Raw genomic sequence first — 15,846 nt, 5'->3', positions numbered from 1 at the left:
GAAAAAAACTTTTTTGTAACATGTAAGGTGACATATGTCAACTTAATTGTAGCAATCATTTCACAATATATACAAATATTGAATCATGGCACTGTGCACCTGAGAATAATATAATGTTATATGTCAAATCTACCTCCATTTTGTCTTTTAAAAAAAGGTTTAAAAATACCCAACCCTGAAAACTCTAATTTAATATAGTCCCCTCAAATAATAAATATTAACATTGGGTAAAAATGAATTACAACTGTGACATATCACAAAAAACTGCTTCTCTGAAATGATCCTAAAGGCATTTTATTCAAGAGTTAGTCACACCACACTAGATAACTGAGAATGTTTTACAACAAAAAGGAAAAACTAGGTGATCGGAGACCCGGTGCTAATGGGACTGTCTTTTGGAAAGAGCACACAATTCCTTATGGCATTTTTAGTTACTCCAAGGAGTCTTCCCTTTCTTCCCTAAATAGCAGTCAAAGTGTTGTGAGTGGCTATTAAATAATTATGGGGTTATAACCCATAAGAGACTGCAAAGATCGTGGGTGAAATATATTTTAGTTGTGATACTTTTGGCCACCTCACCAAAAAAGCAAAACGCCATGAAAATACTCAAGGAACTTCTAAATAATGATAAGTTTAAGATTTTTATGCTGTCCACCCTTCATTGTGGCATGTGATAAATATTAATGTTATAGACAACGGTTTGGTATAAGGAGAAACAAAAAATGTCTGTCCTTCACCCCTACTTCCCCCACTCTCTAAGAGAAGGAGCTCCATATATTTAAAATAAATAGCAAATTAGCCCAGATTGATTGTCAACTCTGTCCTAAGTGGTCCCAGAAGAGCTGGAGCTGCTGTAGTTTCAGTGACTGCCAACTCAGAAGACAGATGTGTGACTGCAGCATTGCCATCAAGCAAACCTTGAAATAAGGCCATAAATTTATACAGAGAAAGACAAGAGAGGAAAGTGCTATTTAACTGTTGCTACTCTTAACTCTCAATTATCTATCCTGATCAGGAAGAAAGGGGGCAAAGATAATGTTAAAAAATGGATGACTATCAAATTTGAGAACAGGTCAGTATCAGTACATGTTCAGACATTCCCTGACTCAATGCTCTTGTACTTGTCTCTGACCACTTTCCAGCTCAGTTCCATCACAGTTCTATGGAGGTTAGAGGGAAAAGGGGGCCTGCTTCTTCTCTATAATTTACTCCTGAATACTGAACAGTTGATTGGACAGTGCAATCTTTAAACATATTTAAAATATACTGTGTGGTTTCTAAGTCACTTTTAAAGATAAGCCAATTCTTATGGTAAAAACATGATCCTATTAACATTACAGTTGCTATGTCTTACAATAGGAAAAAAATTCATACCAATGTTAAGGATATTCAATCACAAAAACAGAAACCTTTTAAAATACAGATTTTGACATTAAAATCATTTTTAAAAACCTATATAGTTATGGGCATCTACCTGCAGCTCAGGTCATGATCCCAGAGTCCAAGGATGGAGTCCCGCCTTGGGCTCCCTGCTCAGCGGTGAGCCTGCTTCTCCCTGTCCTTCTGCCCCTTCCCCTGCTTCTGCTCACTCTCTCTCTCTCTCTCTCACAAATAAATAAACTCTTTAAAAAAACAAAACTACACAGAGATTTTTCTTTAGGAAAAAATATATATTTTTAAAAGATTTTATTTATTTATCAGAGAGAGAGAGGGGGAGAGAGCAAGCACAGGCAGACAGAATGGCAGGCAGAGGCAGAGGGAGAAGCAGGCTCCCCGCCGAGCAAGGAGCCCGATGCGGGACCCGATCCCAGGACGCCTGGATCATGACCTGAGCCGAAGGCAGCTGCTTAACCAACTGAGCCACCCAGGCGTCCCTAGGAAAAAATATATTATTTCCATTGCTAAAATGACACATTAATTAGTTTTTCTAGAACTATCACTTGCATGTGAGTAAAAGGACTTGTTGAGAAGTTTAACCTTAAACTTCTCAGTCCACAGACCATTTCAGCAGATATGATCTCATTAACTATTAAAAAGCAAAATGAACCATGCCCACCACCAAAAACAAAACAAAACTCTCTTAGTATAATTGAAGCCTGACACTCTCCATTACTTAATCATGTTATTTCCTGATATGAAAAGGAAAGATTGCTTAGGTGGGAACAGCAAAAAGGACTCCACAGCATCAGGAATTACTGGGCTTTCCCCCCTCTTCATCATGACCTCCACTTTCTCAGTTGAGAACCGAGGCGAAACCTCATTGCGTCTCCAGCTCAATTGAATTTTAAGCAAAAAAGTAACTCCCAGAAATCACTACTATCCAAAGTCTTACTCTTTTTACCCTGTATTGACTAGGAAATTTACCAAGACACTTAGAAAGTATGTCCCACACAAAGTACTACTACTATCATACTTGGAAAACCCTTCTCCTCTAATGTTGGTACATGATTAAGATTTTTTTTTCCACATCCAGTGATGCCTACATTAGAATTGTTTTGAGAGCATAAGGAGAAAAAATACTGTTCTGGTAATCAGGAAATTTGGATTCTGGGCCTAGCTTTGCCTTTAACTGTGTGTTCTTAGAGAAGTCATTTAACCTGTCTGGGCCACAGTTTCTTCATTTATATAAAGTAAGTCCTCTGCAGCACTAGCAACCTTAATTTTATTAGTAGGAAAGCACTGGCTGAGAGCCTTGATATTTTACTTATGACAAAGAAGATCCCAGCCAAGAGAAAAAAAAATTACTGTTATCTCTCTTTACAGCATATTTACATTTTGACATCCCCTAACTCTACCCAAGATACACTGCTCATTGTAGGAAAACATGCAACATACAGAAAGACAACAGAGTCAAACTTTGCATAATCTTATTCCTCAGTGTTTTCTAGTCACTGACATTCTCCCACATCTTAGCCATTCTTACAACTTCTTCAAGGTAAGTAATTTTCAGTAATCTTCCTGGAACTGCCTCCTAGGCCAATTTAATAGCTATCTTTTGAATCAAATGGCTTTGTTTTCTTTCTTCCCCCCTCTCTCTCCTATATACACAGTAATCTCTGATAACCAGTTCTGCCACTGTTACTTACTGACTGCCAACCTGGCCCAGGCACTGCTTAAGGAAAGTTCAACATTGTTTCTTTTAGTCTTTATTAAAACAAACAAACAAACTAACAAACAAACAAACAAAAAAACACCAACCCTGAAGGGTAAATATTCTCCCTCATTTTTCAAATGAGGATATAGACTCAGAGAGATTAAGTAACAGTTAAGGTCACACAACTATTAAGTGGTAATGCCTTGACTTGAACCCATCCAGAAACTTCTCACTATCAGGTAATGAATACTAAGGCAGTATAGAACTCAACTCTGTTAAGTTCTATAGAACTCTGATTCAAAAGAGTTTAGAAAAGGATAGTTTCTATAGCTAGTTGAGGATGGTATAGGTATGTCTAGAAGGGAAAAAAGGTAAAGAAGTTCAGGGTTGATGACCTCTATGAATGAAGAGAATGAGGATTCTGGAAATGAGAAATGAGAAAATTTATATTATTTTCATACTATGTCTTCAAAAAGAGTAACAACTGATTGCCTAACTAGCCTCCATTTATCTCAATTACTGAGGTCTAATATTCCATATTTTAGGCAAAAGTCTATAGAAATTATTTCCCCCATATTTTTATTTTAAATCTACAGAATGTTGAGAGAATAGTAAAAAATCACAAACTTGTATATCTTCTATGTAGATTATCCCCCGTTACTATTTTGCCTCAAATTGCTCAATCTCTTTCTTTTCACAAGATTTTTGTCAAACCACTTGAAAGAAAACTAGACATGACACTTCTCTAAATAATGCAGCATACAGCTTCTAAGAATAAAAATGTTTTCCTACACAACCACAGTAACACATGTAAAAAAATAAAAAATTCATTAATATCATTTAATACACAATTCTTATCCAGTTTCCCCAATTGTTCTAAATAACATCTTCTTGAGAAAACATAGGTGATATGCTCCTTGACATTGGTCTTGGCAACTGTTTTTTTGGGTCTGACTCCTAAAGCAAAGGTGACAAAATAAAACAACAACAACTACAACAACAAATAGGACTATATCAAACTAAAAGACCTGCACAGCAAAGGAAACCATTAACAGAATGAAAATGCAACCCACTGAATGGGAGAAGACATTTGCAAATGATATATCCAATACAGGGCTATTACCCAAAATATATAAAGAACTTATACAACTCAATACCAGAAAAACAATCCAATTAGAAATGGGTAGAAGACATGAATATATATTCTTTCAAAGAAGACACACAGATGGCCAACAGATATATGAAAAGATGCTCAGCATCAGTCATCATCAGGGAAATGAAAATCAAAGTCACAATGAGATATCACCACCACCTGTCAGAATGCCTATTAGCAAAAAGGTAAGAAATAATAAGTGTTGGAGAGGACATGGGAAAAAAAGGACCCTCATGCACTTTGGTGGGGCTATGGGGATATAAGTTGGTGCAGTCACTATGAAAAACAGTATGGAGGTTCCTCAAAAAACTTAAAAAAAGGACCACCAATGATCCAGCAATTCCAGTACCATGTGTTTATCTGAAGAAAATAAGAACACTAATTTGAAAAGATAAACATGCCCTATGTTAATCGCATCATTATTTACAATAGTCAAGATATGGCCCTAATCTTTAGTGTCCATTGCTGGATGAATGGATAAAGAAGATTTGGAACATAGAGATGAGGTAGGTGGGGAGATGGGTAAAATACGTGGGGGGGGGAATTAAGAGTACACTTATCATTATGAGCACTGAGTAATGTATAGAAATTGTTGAATCACTATGTTATACACCTGAAACTAATACATCATTAATTATACTGGAATTAATTTTTTTTAAGAAAAAGATGATTTGGTATACACACTACACACACACACACACACACACACACACACACACACACACACACACACAATGGGATACTACTCACCCATAAAAAATGAAATCTTACCATTTGTGACAACAAGGATGGAACTAGAGGGTATTATGTATGCTATGTGAAATAAGTCAGACAAAGACAAATACCATATCTCACTTATATGTGGAATCTAAAAAACAAAACAAATGAACAAACAAAAAACAAAACTCATAAATACACAGAACAGCACAGTGCTTGCTAGAGGGGAAAAGGCAAAATGGGTGAAGGGAGTCAAGAGGTACAAACTTCAATTATAAAATAAATAAGTCACGGGGATGTAATGTACAGCATGTCAACTATAGTCAATAATACTGTAGTATATATTTGAAAGTCGCCAAGATAGTAAACACTGAAAGTTCTCATCACAAGAAAATGGTTTTTTTTTGTAATTCTTTATTTGTAACTAGACTTATTATAATGATCATTTCACAGTGTATATATTGAATCATTATGTTGTATACCTAAAACTAACATAATGATATAGATCAATTATACCTCAATAAAAAATAAGAAGAAAGGAAGACAGGCAAGGAAAGAAAGGAGGAAAGAAAGCAAACGAGAGTGAGAAAGAACAAAAGAATGAAAGAAAGAAGGAAAGAAGAAAAGACAAAAGAGAAAAATGTCTTCTTGGTTCTGATCCAGTATCCAAAATTAACATAATAGACTTAATTGTTATGTTTCTTTTAATCTGAGACAATCCCCTTAACCTGGTTTTGAATTTTTTTGTTTCCCATGACTTTTTTTTTTAAAGATTTTATTTATTTATTTGACAGACAGAGATCACAAATAAGCAGAGAGGCAGGCAGAGAGAGAGGGGGAAGCAGGCTCGCTGGGGAGCAGAGAGCCCGATGTGGGGCTTGATCCCTTGATCCCAGGACCCTAGGATTATGACCTGAGCCAAGGCAGAGGCTTAATCCACTAAGCCACCCAGGCGCACCCCCCATGACTGACTTTTTTAAAAAAGTCCCACATGTTTAACATGTGTTACACATAGAATGTCTGATTATTTTCTTGTGATTTTATTCAGTTAAACTTTTTTGTATAAGAATACTACATTATCTTTCAAAATATCTCACCTGTAGAATGTCTGATTTTTTTATGATTAGATTCAGATGAACCAGTTTTGATAAGAAAATTACATATATGATATTATTTATTTCTTATCATGTCAGATCAAGAGGCACATCAAGTTATTCCACTGTTAGTGACATTAAAATTTATCACCTATTTAAAGTGGTACTTGTCAGATATTTCTGTTGTAAAGGTGTTCCTCAACAATCTTAGACTCAGTAGTATTAGCATTCACTGATGACCCTTGCTTGAATCATCATGATGCTGGGAGGCAAAGTGGTAACTTTCTCACTGAACTATACAATTAGAATAGGTGAAATTTACGGTATGTAAATTATACTTCAACAAAACTGCTTTTATAAATTAACTCAGTAACATGCAATTTGTACTTGGTCCATTCCTTCTAGCATATTTTTTCTGCCAAGAAATGACTGACAGCTGAAACATTTTATAAATGAGGCAAGGTATTCAAGATCAGGGTAGGCTTAATAAAAATGCTCTGTTAAAAATTTTTTAATTGCAGTTCTCTAATTCAATCATTCTCTCTACAATTATTAGCTGGCACACTTCTATAAAAGCTTTTCCCTGCACATCCCAGTTCTCTCTCTCTCCCTCCCCTCTGAATCCCCATCACTGCAGATTCATGGATATCTCCCCTCAGGGTATTATAATAATCCATTACTGATACTCTTTTTGATGTTCAAACTATCCTAATTTGGCCAATAGAAGCCCATTCAAGCACAATGGGCTTGTCCTGATATAACCCCATTAGTTTCGAACAATCTATTGGCTTGCATAAAAAGTTCCCAGGGTACCTGGATGGATCAGCCAGTTAAGCATCTGACTCTTGATTTCTACTCAGGTCATGATCTCAGGGTCATGAGATCAAGCCCCAAGTCAGGCTCTGTGCTGAGCAAGGAGACTGCTTAAAATTCTCTCTCCCCCTCTCTTACTTTGCCCCCTCCCTCCGTGTTTGCTCTCTCTCTCTCTCTCTCTCTAAAAAAAATAAAAATAAAAAATAAAAAATTGCCAAACTCACCCTGTACATTCCCTGCCTGAAACCTGAGATTAGATATTTCCCCAAGAAGCCTTGGTTACTTTTAATAGAAATGGTATTTAGAAACCAAGATTTAGGTGCTTGATGTGCTGTTCTTTGCTAGTGGGGTGTCATTGCTTCTTGGCCCTTTATATAAACAGAACAAGGGAGCAGAAGCCATACTAATATTTGCATCAAATTTATAATACAAACAAAAAAGAAGGAACAGAATAATATCCTCTATTTTACCTTGTCTTCCATTACCATCACTATCCTTATGCCTCTGTTTTACCCTACAATATATAGGATGGCAATAATATTGTTATATTAGAATAGATAGAAACACAATATAATTCTGAAACTAACAATAACTTTTTAAGATTTCTTTGCACTATGGAGTATTATGCCTCCATCAAAAAGGATGAATACCCAACTTTTGTAGCAACATGGACAGGACTGGAAGAGATTATGCTGAGTGAAATAAGTCAAGCAGAGAGAGTCAATTATCATATGGTTTCACTTATTTGTGGAGCATAACAAATAGCATGGAGGACATGGGGAGATAGAGAGAAGGGAGTTGGGGTAAATTGGGGGGAGGTGAACCATGAGAGACTATGGACTCTGAAAAACAATCTGAGGGGTTTGAAGTGGCGGGGGGGGGGGTGGGAGGTTGGGGTACCAGGTGGTGGGTATTATAGAGGGCACGGATTGCATGGAGCACTGGGTGTGGTGAAAAAATAATGAATACTGGGACACCTGGGTGGCTCAGTTGGTTAAGCAGCTGCCTTCGGCTCAGGTCATGATCCCAGCGTCCTGGGATCAAGTCCCACATCGGGCTCCTTGCTCCGCAGGGAGCCTGCTTCTCCCTCTGACTCTGCCTTCCACTGTCTGCCTGTGCTCGCTCTCGCTCTCGCTCTCTCTCTCTCTGACAAATAAATAAATAAAATCTTTAAAAAAAAAAAAAAAAAAAAAAAAAAAAAAAAAAAAAAAAAAAAAAAAAAAAAAAAAAAAAAAAAAAAATAATGAATACTGTTATGCTGAAAATAAATAAATTTAATTAAAAAAAAGATTTCTTTATAGTTCTTTCTGTCCTTAAGATTATATCCTAGTAAGAATGTACTATCAAGAACACCATGTTCAAAAGTTATCTGAGCGGGGCGCCTGGGTGGCTCAGTGGGTTAAAGCCTCTGCCTTCAGCTCACGTCATGATCCCAGGGTCCTGCGATCGAGCCCCGCATCGGGCTCTCTGCTCGAAAGGGAGCCTGCATCCCCCTCTCTCTGTGCCTACCTCTCTGCCTACTTGTGATTTCTGTCTGTCAAATAAAATCTTTAAAAAAAAGTTATCTGAGCTGCATGATTGTTATAGCTATATAGGTTTGTCTGGTTTCAATTTGTATGTATTCAATTTAGCATTTGTCTTCCTTCCCAGTATTTTTGGCTTAATTCTAGTTTTTGAGTATTTAAACTTTATGTGGGCCAGAAAGTCAAAACTATGCTAAGATATAAACATAGAGAAGTCCTGCTTCTGTCCCCATCTCCTCCACCTCATTCCCATACAGCCCCTATTTTCATTAGTTTCTAGTTTATTCTTACCATGTTCCACTTTATAAAAACCAACAATTATAGTTCTTCAGAATTAATGTATACACACTGTAAGTTAAGTAATATCCCTATAACCAACCTCTCATTTGAGCATGGTCACGGTGCACAAAACCTGACTTGCGTCACATCTTCTTTTTTTTTTTTTAAGATTTTGTTTATTTATTTGACACAGAGAGAAATCACAAGTAGGTTGAGAGGCAGGCAGAGAGAGAGGGAGAAGCAGGCTCCCCAATGAGCAGAGAGCCTGAGGCAGGGCTCGATCCCAGGACCCTAAGATCATGACCAGAGCTGAATGCAGAGGCCTAACCCACTGAGCTACCCAGGCGCCCCTTGCATCACATTTTCTAACTGCAGTAACAGATAGCTTCACAATACAAATAAACTCCCACCTGAATTCTGATTAATCCACTGTAGAGAGTCCATATGAGCATTCAGGATCTTGCAGATCTGCTGGAGCTAAACACACATACAAAATTTTTAGATTATGATAATTCTGATATGATAAAGCAAACATAAAAAACAGAAATTAGGAAGTGACTTTTCATTTTTTGGGTAAGAAATGGACTGAGGATATATAAGATATTAATGGCTTTTTCTGCTATTTCATATTTGTAATGTTCATTACATCTTTATATTACTTCAATCTATTTTGTAACTTAAGAATTTGATTCCTATAATTCAATAAGACACTATCACAGTATAAAAATAACTAAAAACAAATATTAAAAGACATTTCACAAGACAAGAAATGCATATAATATTTAAAACATTACTTTTTTCAACCAAATCAGCTAATTTTGTTGAGGTATAATTAACAAATAACATTCTATTAGTTTCAGGCATTTAGCACAATGGTTTGCTATTTGTATATATTGCACGATATGTCTTGTTAATAACATCCATCACAGTATGTAGTTAAAAATATTTTTTTCTTGTGATAATAACATTTAAAGATCTAATCACTTGGCAATTTTCAAATATGCAATACAGTATTGCTAACAGTAGTCATCATGTTGTACATTATATCCCCATACCTTATTTTATACCTGGAAATTTGTTCCTTTTGACCACCTGCACCCATTTCACCCACCACCCAACCCCTGCCTCAGGCAACCACCAATCTGTTCTCTGTATTTACAAGCTTGTATTTTTGGTGCTGGCGTTTTTTAAAATTCCACACGTAAGTGAGATCATACGGTATTTGTCTTTCTCTGTCTCACTTATTTCACTTAGCATAATGCCCTCAAGTTCCAACCATATTCTTGCAAAGAGCAAGATTTCCAAGTCAGCAATTTTTAATAAATGGTAATACTCAGTTGTCAACTGTGTGGAGAAAATAGGTGGATGCCTATACAGCCTATAGTAATAAAAATTGACCCAGCCCTTCAAAATGTAAATTTTTACAATATATATCAACAGTCTTAAAATATTCATATCTTTTAACTCAATATATTCTATTTCTAGGTATCTATCCAGAGGAAATAATCAAATTTATACATAAGTGGTCATAGAGATCAAGTGTATAATGGCAAAGTACTGGAAACGATCTTTCCACCAATTTAAAAAAGTAATTCAATATATTGTGGTAAAGTCACCTCTGATGAAATATTATAAAGTCATTAATATTTTCAAAGATTTCCAAAACTTTCAAAGAATGCTTAAAATTTTAGAAAAACATGTGAAAGAATATGAAATGAAAAGAGAATACAAAACTGTATATATGTATGCTTCCAATGTTATTTAAAACAAAAGAATTTTTACCAGCATAGCAAAAATACTTGGAAAAAATATACTAATATTTTTAATAATATACTAATATTATCAGCAGGGTACTGATAATAGAGATGATTTAATTTTCTTCACAGATTTCTATATTTCCCAAGCATAATACATTGAGTAAGTATATGTAATAACTTTGTAATGAGACACACTAGACATTCAAAATTTTTTTAAATAAAAGTAGGAGGAAATGAAAATGTTACTACACTTGAAAGAACAGTATTTAATGAAAACAGAAATTTAATGCATTTTAACATAACAAATAGAAATACAACTTGTAGTAGGAACAATGAGTTTTTGTAAGAAAAGGTAACTGAAGACCATATACCATAATATGGATCTGCTTAATAAAAATTTTAGGTGTCAGGTGGTCTCTCCCATCTCCTCCGTACCCCCTCCCCACTACCCCCTCCCACATACCCTCTCCCTCCACCCCCACCCCACATACAAACAGTAAAAATAAACAGGTAAATGCCATCATTGTGAATACTATTAAACACTGTGGCTATTTTTCTACCCTGGTGTATGGCCTATAGTAAGGAAGATTTGTTGATCTGGTTACAATAAATTATCTTCAAGAATATTATTGTTCAGCAAATGTTTTCTCTGCTTCTCACCCAATCATTTATGCTATCTGAGAAAAGAGATGAATTGTTGCTGATCTCTTGCTTCTTTTGTCCTGCTATGGAGTAGCAATTATCTTTAATTCACTCATCTTAAACATTTCAATCACCCTTATGACAGAAAAACAAAAACAAAAGACTCATAGCATTTATTCCCCACTACCAAAATAAAATAAAACAATCCAAGGCTAAGTAGAGAAAAAGGATAAGGATAGGATTATAGTCCCTTTTCACTTACTCTGTTCAGAAACTTATTTTATTTCAACACAGAGAGATCAGACTTCACCTCTGCCTCATGCTTAAATCTGCATGTATTTATTTACACATAAAAATTGTTTTATAGAATTGTGGACTTTATCATCACAATGGTGAGCTAATATTTCATAAAAAGAAAACTTACAATCTGTCAACTCTTTGATCATCTATATGAACACAAGAAGATGGTAGCATGGATAATCCCAGACTAATTTATATTTATCTTTGTTCAATTTTAGATTCACCCAAAGTAGAGAATGGCATAATTTTTATAGCTAGAGGGGACTTCAAGATCATTTAAGTCGACCCTTGACATTTTGCAAAAGAAGGAGCTAAGATTCAGAGAGATTAAGTGACTTAAATAAAATTCTAATGCTTTTTCAACTATACCATGCTGTCTCTTTATAATTAAAAAAGCTAGTAATGTGTAAATAGATAAAGAACCGTCTGTACGACTGGACAAAGAGCTTACTAAAGAATAATCACAATATATATCCTTTGTCCTCACCAACCCAGATCTTGGTCCCAAGAATGTACAATGGCAGTTCCTACAATGGGAAGAATCTTCTTACCACTACTCCCATGGAGTGAGAGAGGGGAAAAAAAAGAGCTCCCATTTAGTTGCTAAGACAACTTGGAAAGGCAGAGGAAATAAGCTCTTTAATTAGGCCATAGATAAAGGGGAAAAGTATGAAACATTTCTTATGGCCAAAGTAATTCAAAACATCTCAACTCTAATTGGAGCCTCAGCTTTATTTTCCCATGCTAAAATACACTTACATTATGAGGTAGGTAGATCCTATGAGGCAGGTGGAAACCTAATAACCACATCTAACAAAGTCTCTATGAAAAAATGTATTTTAAGACTCAAGTAGTTGACTTATCAAACATTTAAGACATAACCCAGTTGTAAGTTCAGGCCTACCTGGATATACCTAATAAACCCAAACACATATACTCACAATTATATGAATACACAGAAAAATATGTGAAAGGAGGAATGAATTAACCAATGAGTAAGGGAACAGAAAAACAAATACAGGGACATATTTAGCTTTGTGAAGAACAGGGAGAAACCCCTGAAAATTTAGGGAGGAAAGTCCTTTTTTTTTACCCTCCTGGGAATAATCACAAAAATTCATAACCTTAGGGTGCCTGCGTGGCTCAGTTGTTGGGCATCTGCCCTCGGTTCAGGTTATGATCCCTGGGTCCTGGGATCAAGTCCCTCATGGGGCTTCCTGCTGAGCAGGAAGCCTGCTTCTCCCTCTCCAACTCCCCCTGCTTGCATTCCCTCTCTTGCTGTCTCTCTCCCAGTCAATTAAATAAATAAATAAAACCTTAAAAAAAAATCTCATAACCTTTTCTGCTCCTAAATATTTCTTGTCCCACTTAACTATACCCCAAGTTCATATCTATAGAAGCAGGTAAGGAGCACAAGAGGACAGGAGAAGGAGACCAGCTAAAGGAACTCACAGAATGCTAATTTCATACTAAATCTTGGTTGTCTAAATAGATAAAGTAGTTCACACACCGGGTCAGTAGTGTCAGCAGGACTTCCAACTCTATTCAGGTGCTCAACGATGTCCTTGAGATCTTGGGCCATTCGTTTCAGCTGAGCATCTATATTTTCTGCTAATTTGTAACTGAAAAAGAAGGTAAAATAAAGAGATTAACAAGAAATTCTTTCTCCATTATGTCTTGTTACTGACATAAGAATATGATACTGCCAGCTGGATTTGCACCAAATCCCCCTGCCTTCTAAGTAAGTCTCAGTTATGACACATGGCACATTTTTATGTAGGCAGCATTCATGACCTTATTATTACCATATTCTAAAAAGACTCCATAGGTGAAGGCTTTTAACCAACTCGGCATTTTTATAGTCACCTATTTTCCTTCTGGATAATGTTCCAGGGACCTCTGAAGCAACAAAGCTCCTTTTAGCTCTTAAAATAAACTCGTAAGACATTTAGATACATAGTAAGTTATTTGGTGTTTAGGTGTATTCATTAAGTGCTGAGATGTCTTCAATGATTTTAAATAAATTTTCAAAGTAAAACCTTACATAAATATACTCCATCATCCAAAAAAAGATATTTTGAGAAATGAGATTAACAGTAATCAAAGGTAGATAAATCTTCTAAGTACACAGCAAATATTAGTTGGCTAAATTCCAAACTAGATTTCCACGCAAAATATTTACACACATACATAACACACTTAACCTAGTCAATAATATGTTTATGAATTAAAGTGATCAGAGTTTTTCAACTTTAATATCTATAAAGATTAAAGGATTCAATAGTTAACAAATATTGTTAACTATTTATTGCCTTTCTGTCCCAGAGTATTTAAAGGTAATTGGTTTCCTTGATTGCTGAAAATCCTACTAAAGATTCCACAATATAAATCTGACTACATAAAAATAATGGAAAAGAACTATGTTTCTATTATCCCTTCAAATTACATGTCCAAAAATTTAACTCTCTAGGCTTCAAAAAATGATAGAATGCATAGAAACAAATGCAGAGAAAAAAAATTTGATTCACAAAGGCTGAAATACAAAAGCAGAAACAGAACTAGGTCCAGGATAAAGAAGATGTGGTATACATATACAATGGAATACTATGCAGTCATCAAAAGAAATGAAATCTTGCCATTTGCAATGACGTGGATGGAACTAGAGGCTATTATACTGAGCAAAATAAGTCAATCAGAGAAAGACAATTATATGATCTCCCTGATATGAGGAATTTGAGAGGCAAAGTGGGGGGCTTGGGGGACAGGGAAGGAAAAAAATGAAACAAGATGAGATTGGGAGGGAGACAAACCATAAGAGGCTCTTAATCTCACAAAACAAACTGAGGGTTGCCGGGGGGAGAGGGGGGTTGGGAGAGAGTGGTGGGGTCATGGACATTGGGGAGGGTATGTGCTATGGTGAGTGCTATGAAGTTTGTAAACCTGACAATTCACAGACCTGTACTTCTGGGGCTACTAATACATTATATGTTAATTAAAAAAAAAGAACTAGGCCCAAACAGATTAGCTGTATTTGCCGTATTTCATGTACCTACAAAAAAGTTAATTTGCAAGCTTTTAGAAAATAAGGTCAGTCTTAACTCACTAATAGTCCATTACAAAAGGGAGTCTGATTTGGTCTCAGTCTGGTTTATGTAGCACATTTAGACAATACTTCATTATTTGGCCTGATTACCAAATTTCAGTTCCAGAGAGAAGAAGTTACTGTGAGGACACTTGCTTGGTAATATCATGAACAAAAAGACTGAATCACATATGCACGCACACACACACACAGATTCAGCCCAAGACACTGATAAAATCATTCAATTTTTGAAAGCAATGCAGTCTGCCCCCAGATTAACAAATTGCCTTTAAAATAGCTAGTGATTTATCACTGAAGCAATTGCATGAACATTAAGTTTAAAAGAGTCAATATAAACAGGACACCATAAATATCCCATGGTACTATGATACCACACACATAAAACTTGTATTTCTAATTTAAGAACAAACTTGACAAATATAAAAACTTTACAGTGGTCATGTATAAGCTTGAGATTAGTAAGTATACAAAATGCTATAAAACAAAACTGCCAGAACGATTACTTCATTTTCAAGCATCCTGAAAAGATAAATGGAAAACAGCCAAGTAGGTTGATAAATGGCAACTACGAGAACTTGTCCTTTTCTACCAATTTTTATTCCCTGCCCTTCAATTCTATTTTTTCCTTTTTTTATGTAGCTAAGTCTTGCCCCATTCCCTGATCTTTATTCAGTTACTTACGTCTTCCCATGATCCTCATCTGCAAGCTGCAGATAAGGAGCCCCACTGTGGTCCTTCACAAACTCCTCTAAAGGGGTCAAGAGATTTTCCAGTTCCTTCTGCTGTGACAGGATAAAATCCAATTCTTGTTCCAGCCTGAAAAAACAAGTCAACGGAAGGGCTGATGAAAGGAACTTGGAGTGTCATAATAAATGTCAAAAACTACAACAAGGGGGGACGCCTGGGTGGCTCAGTTGGTTAAGCAGCTGCCTTTAGCTCAGGTCATGATCCCAGCGTCCTGGGATCGAGTCCCACATCGGGCTCCTTGCTCAGCAGGGAGCCTGCTTCTCCCTCTGCCTCTGCCTGCCATTCTGTCTGCCTGTGCTCGCTCTCTCCCCCTCTCTCCCTCTGATCAATAAATAAAATCTTTAAAAAAAAAAAAAAAAACTACAACAAGGCAAAAAGAACGGACAAAGAAACAGATATTTAATCTTTCAACCTAGGGAGTCTAAGGTTCTACCTCTGCTGATCCAGTTTCACTTTTTCCACTTCTCCATGTAAAGTAGTAATCTATAAAGGAACACAAGAATATGATAATGTAAATATTTGAATTTATGTTATAATTTTAAGACAATACTAATTTTCTCATATACACTTCAAATATCAACAATTTCCTAATTCAGGACACTTATTACATAAGGAAAATATTTT

At 35.8% G+C, this 15,846-nt stretch overlaps 1 protein-coding gene across 4 annotated transcripts in view; it reads right to left on the bottom strand.

The window, feature by feature from the left end:
- Positions 1 to 15,846, bottom strand: part of NUP62CL (nucleoporin 62 C-terminal like) — a 97,905-nt gene that overhangs the window by 20,890 nt on the left and 61,169 nt on the right. For 3 of the 4 annotated variants that reach the window (XM_082717401.1, XM_082717403.1, XM_082717402.1), the window contains 4 exons: positions 15,656 to 15,705; positions 15,157 to 15,291; positions 12,883 to 12,994; positions 9,084 to 9,150 (listed from right to left, as the gene is read on the bottom strand). In XM_082717401.1, coding sequence (XP_082573527.1) covers positions 9,084 to 9,150; positions 12,883 to 12,994; positions 15,157 to 15,291; positions 15,656 to 15,705 — 364 coding nt within the window. The remainder of the gene's footprint in view (positions 1 to 9,083; positions 9,151 to 12,882; positions 12,995 to 15,156; positions 15,292 to 15,655; positions 15,706 to 15,846) is intronic. The other variant, XM_082717404.1, reaches the window with a different exon arrangement.

The sequence above is a fragment of the Mustela nivalis genome (genome assembly GCF_964662115.1).
Source record: "Mustela nivalis genome assembly, chromosome: X".
In the NCBI taxonomy this organism is placed as follows: Eukaryota; Metazoa; Chordata; class Mammalia; order Carnivora; family Mustelidae; genus Mustela; species Mustela nivalis.
The sequence above is the reverse complement of the archived record's forward strand: the minus strand, read 5'-3'. Positions and strand labels throughout refer to the sequence as shown.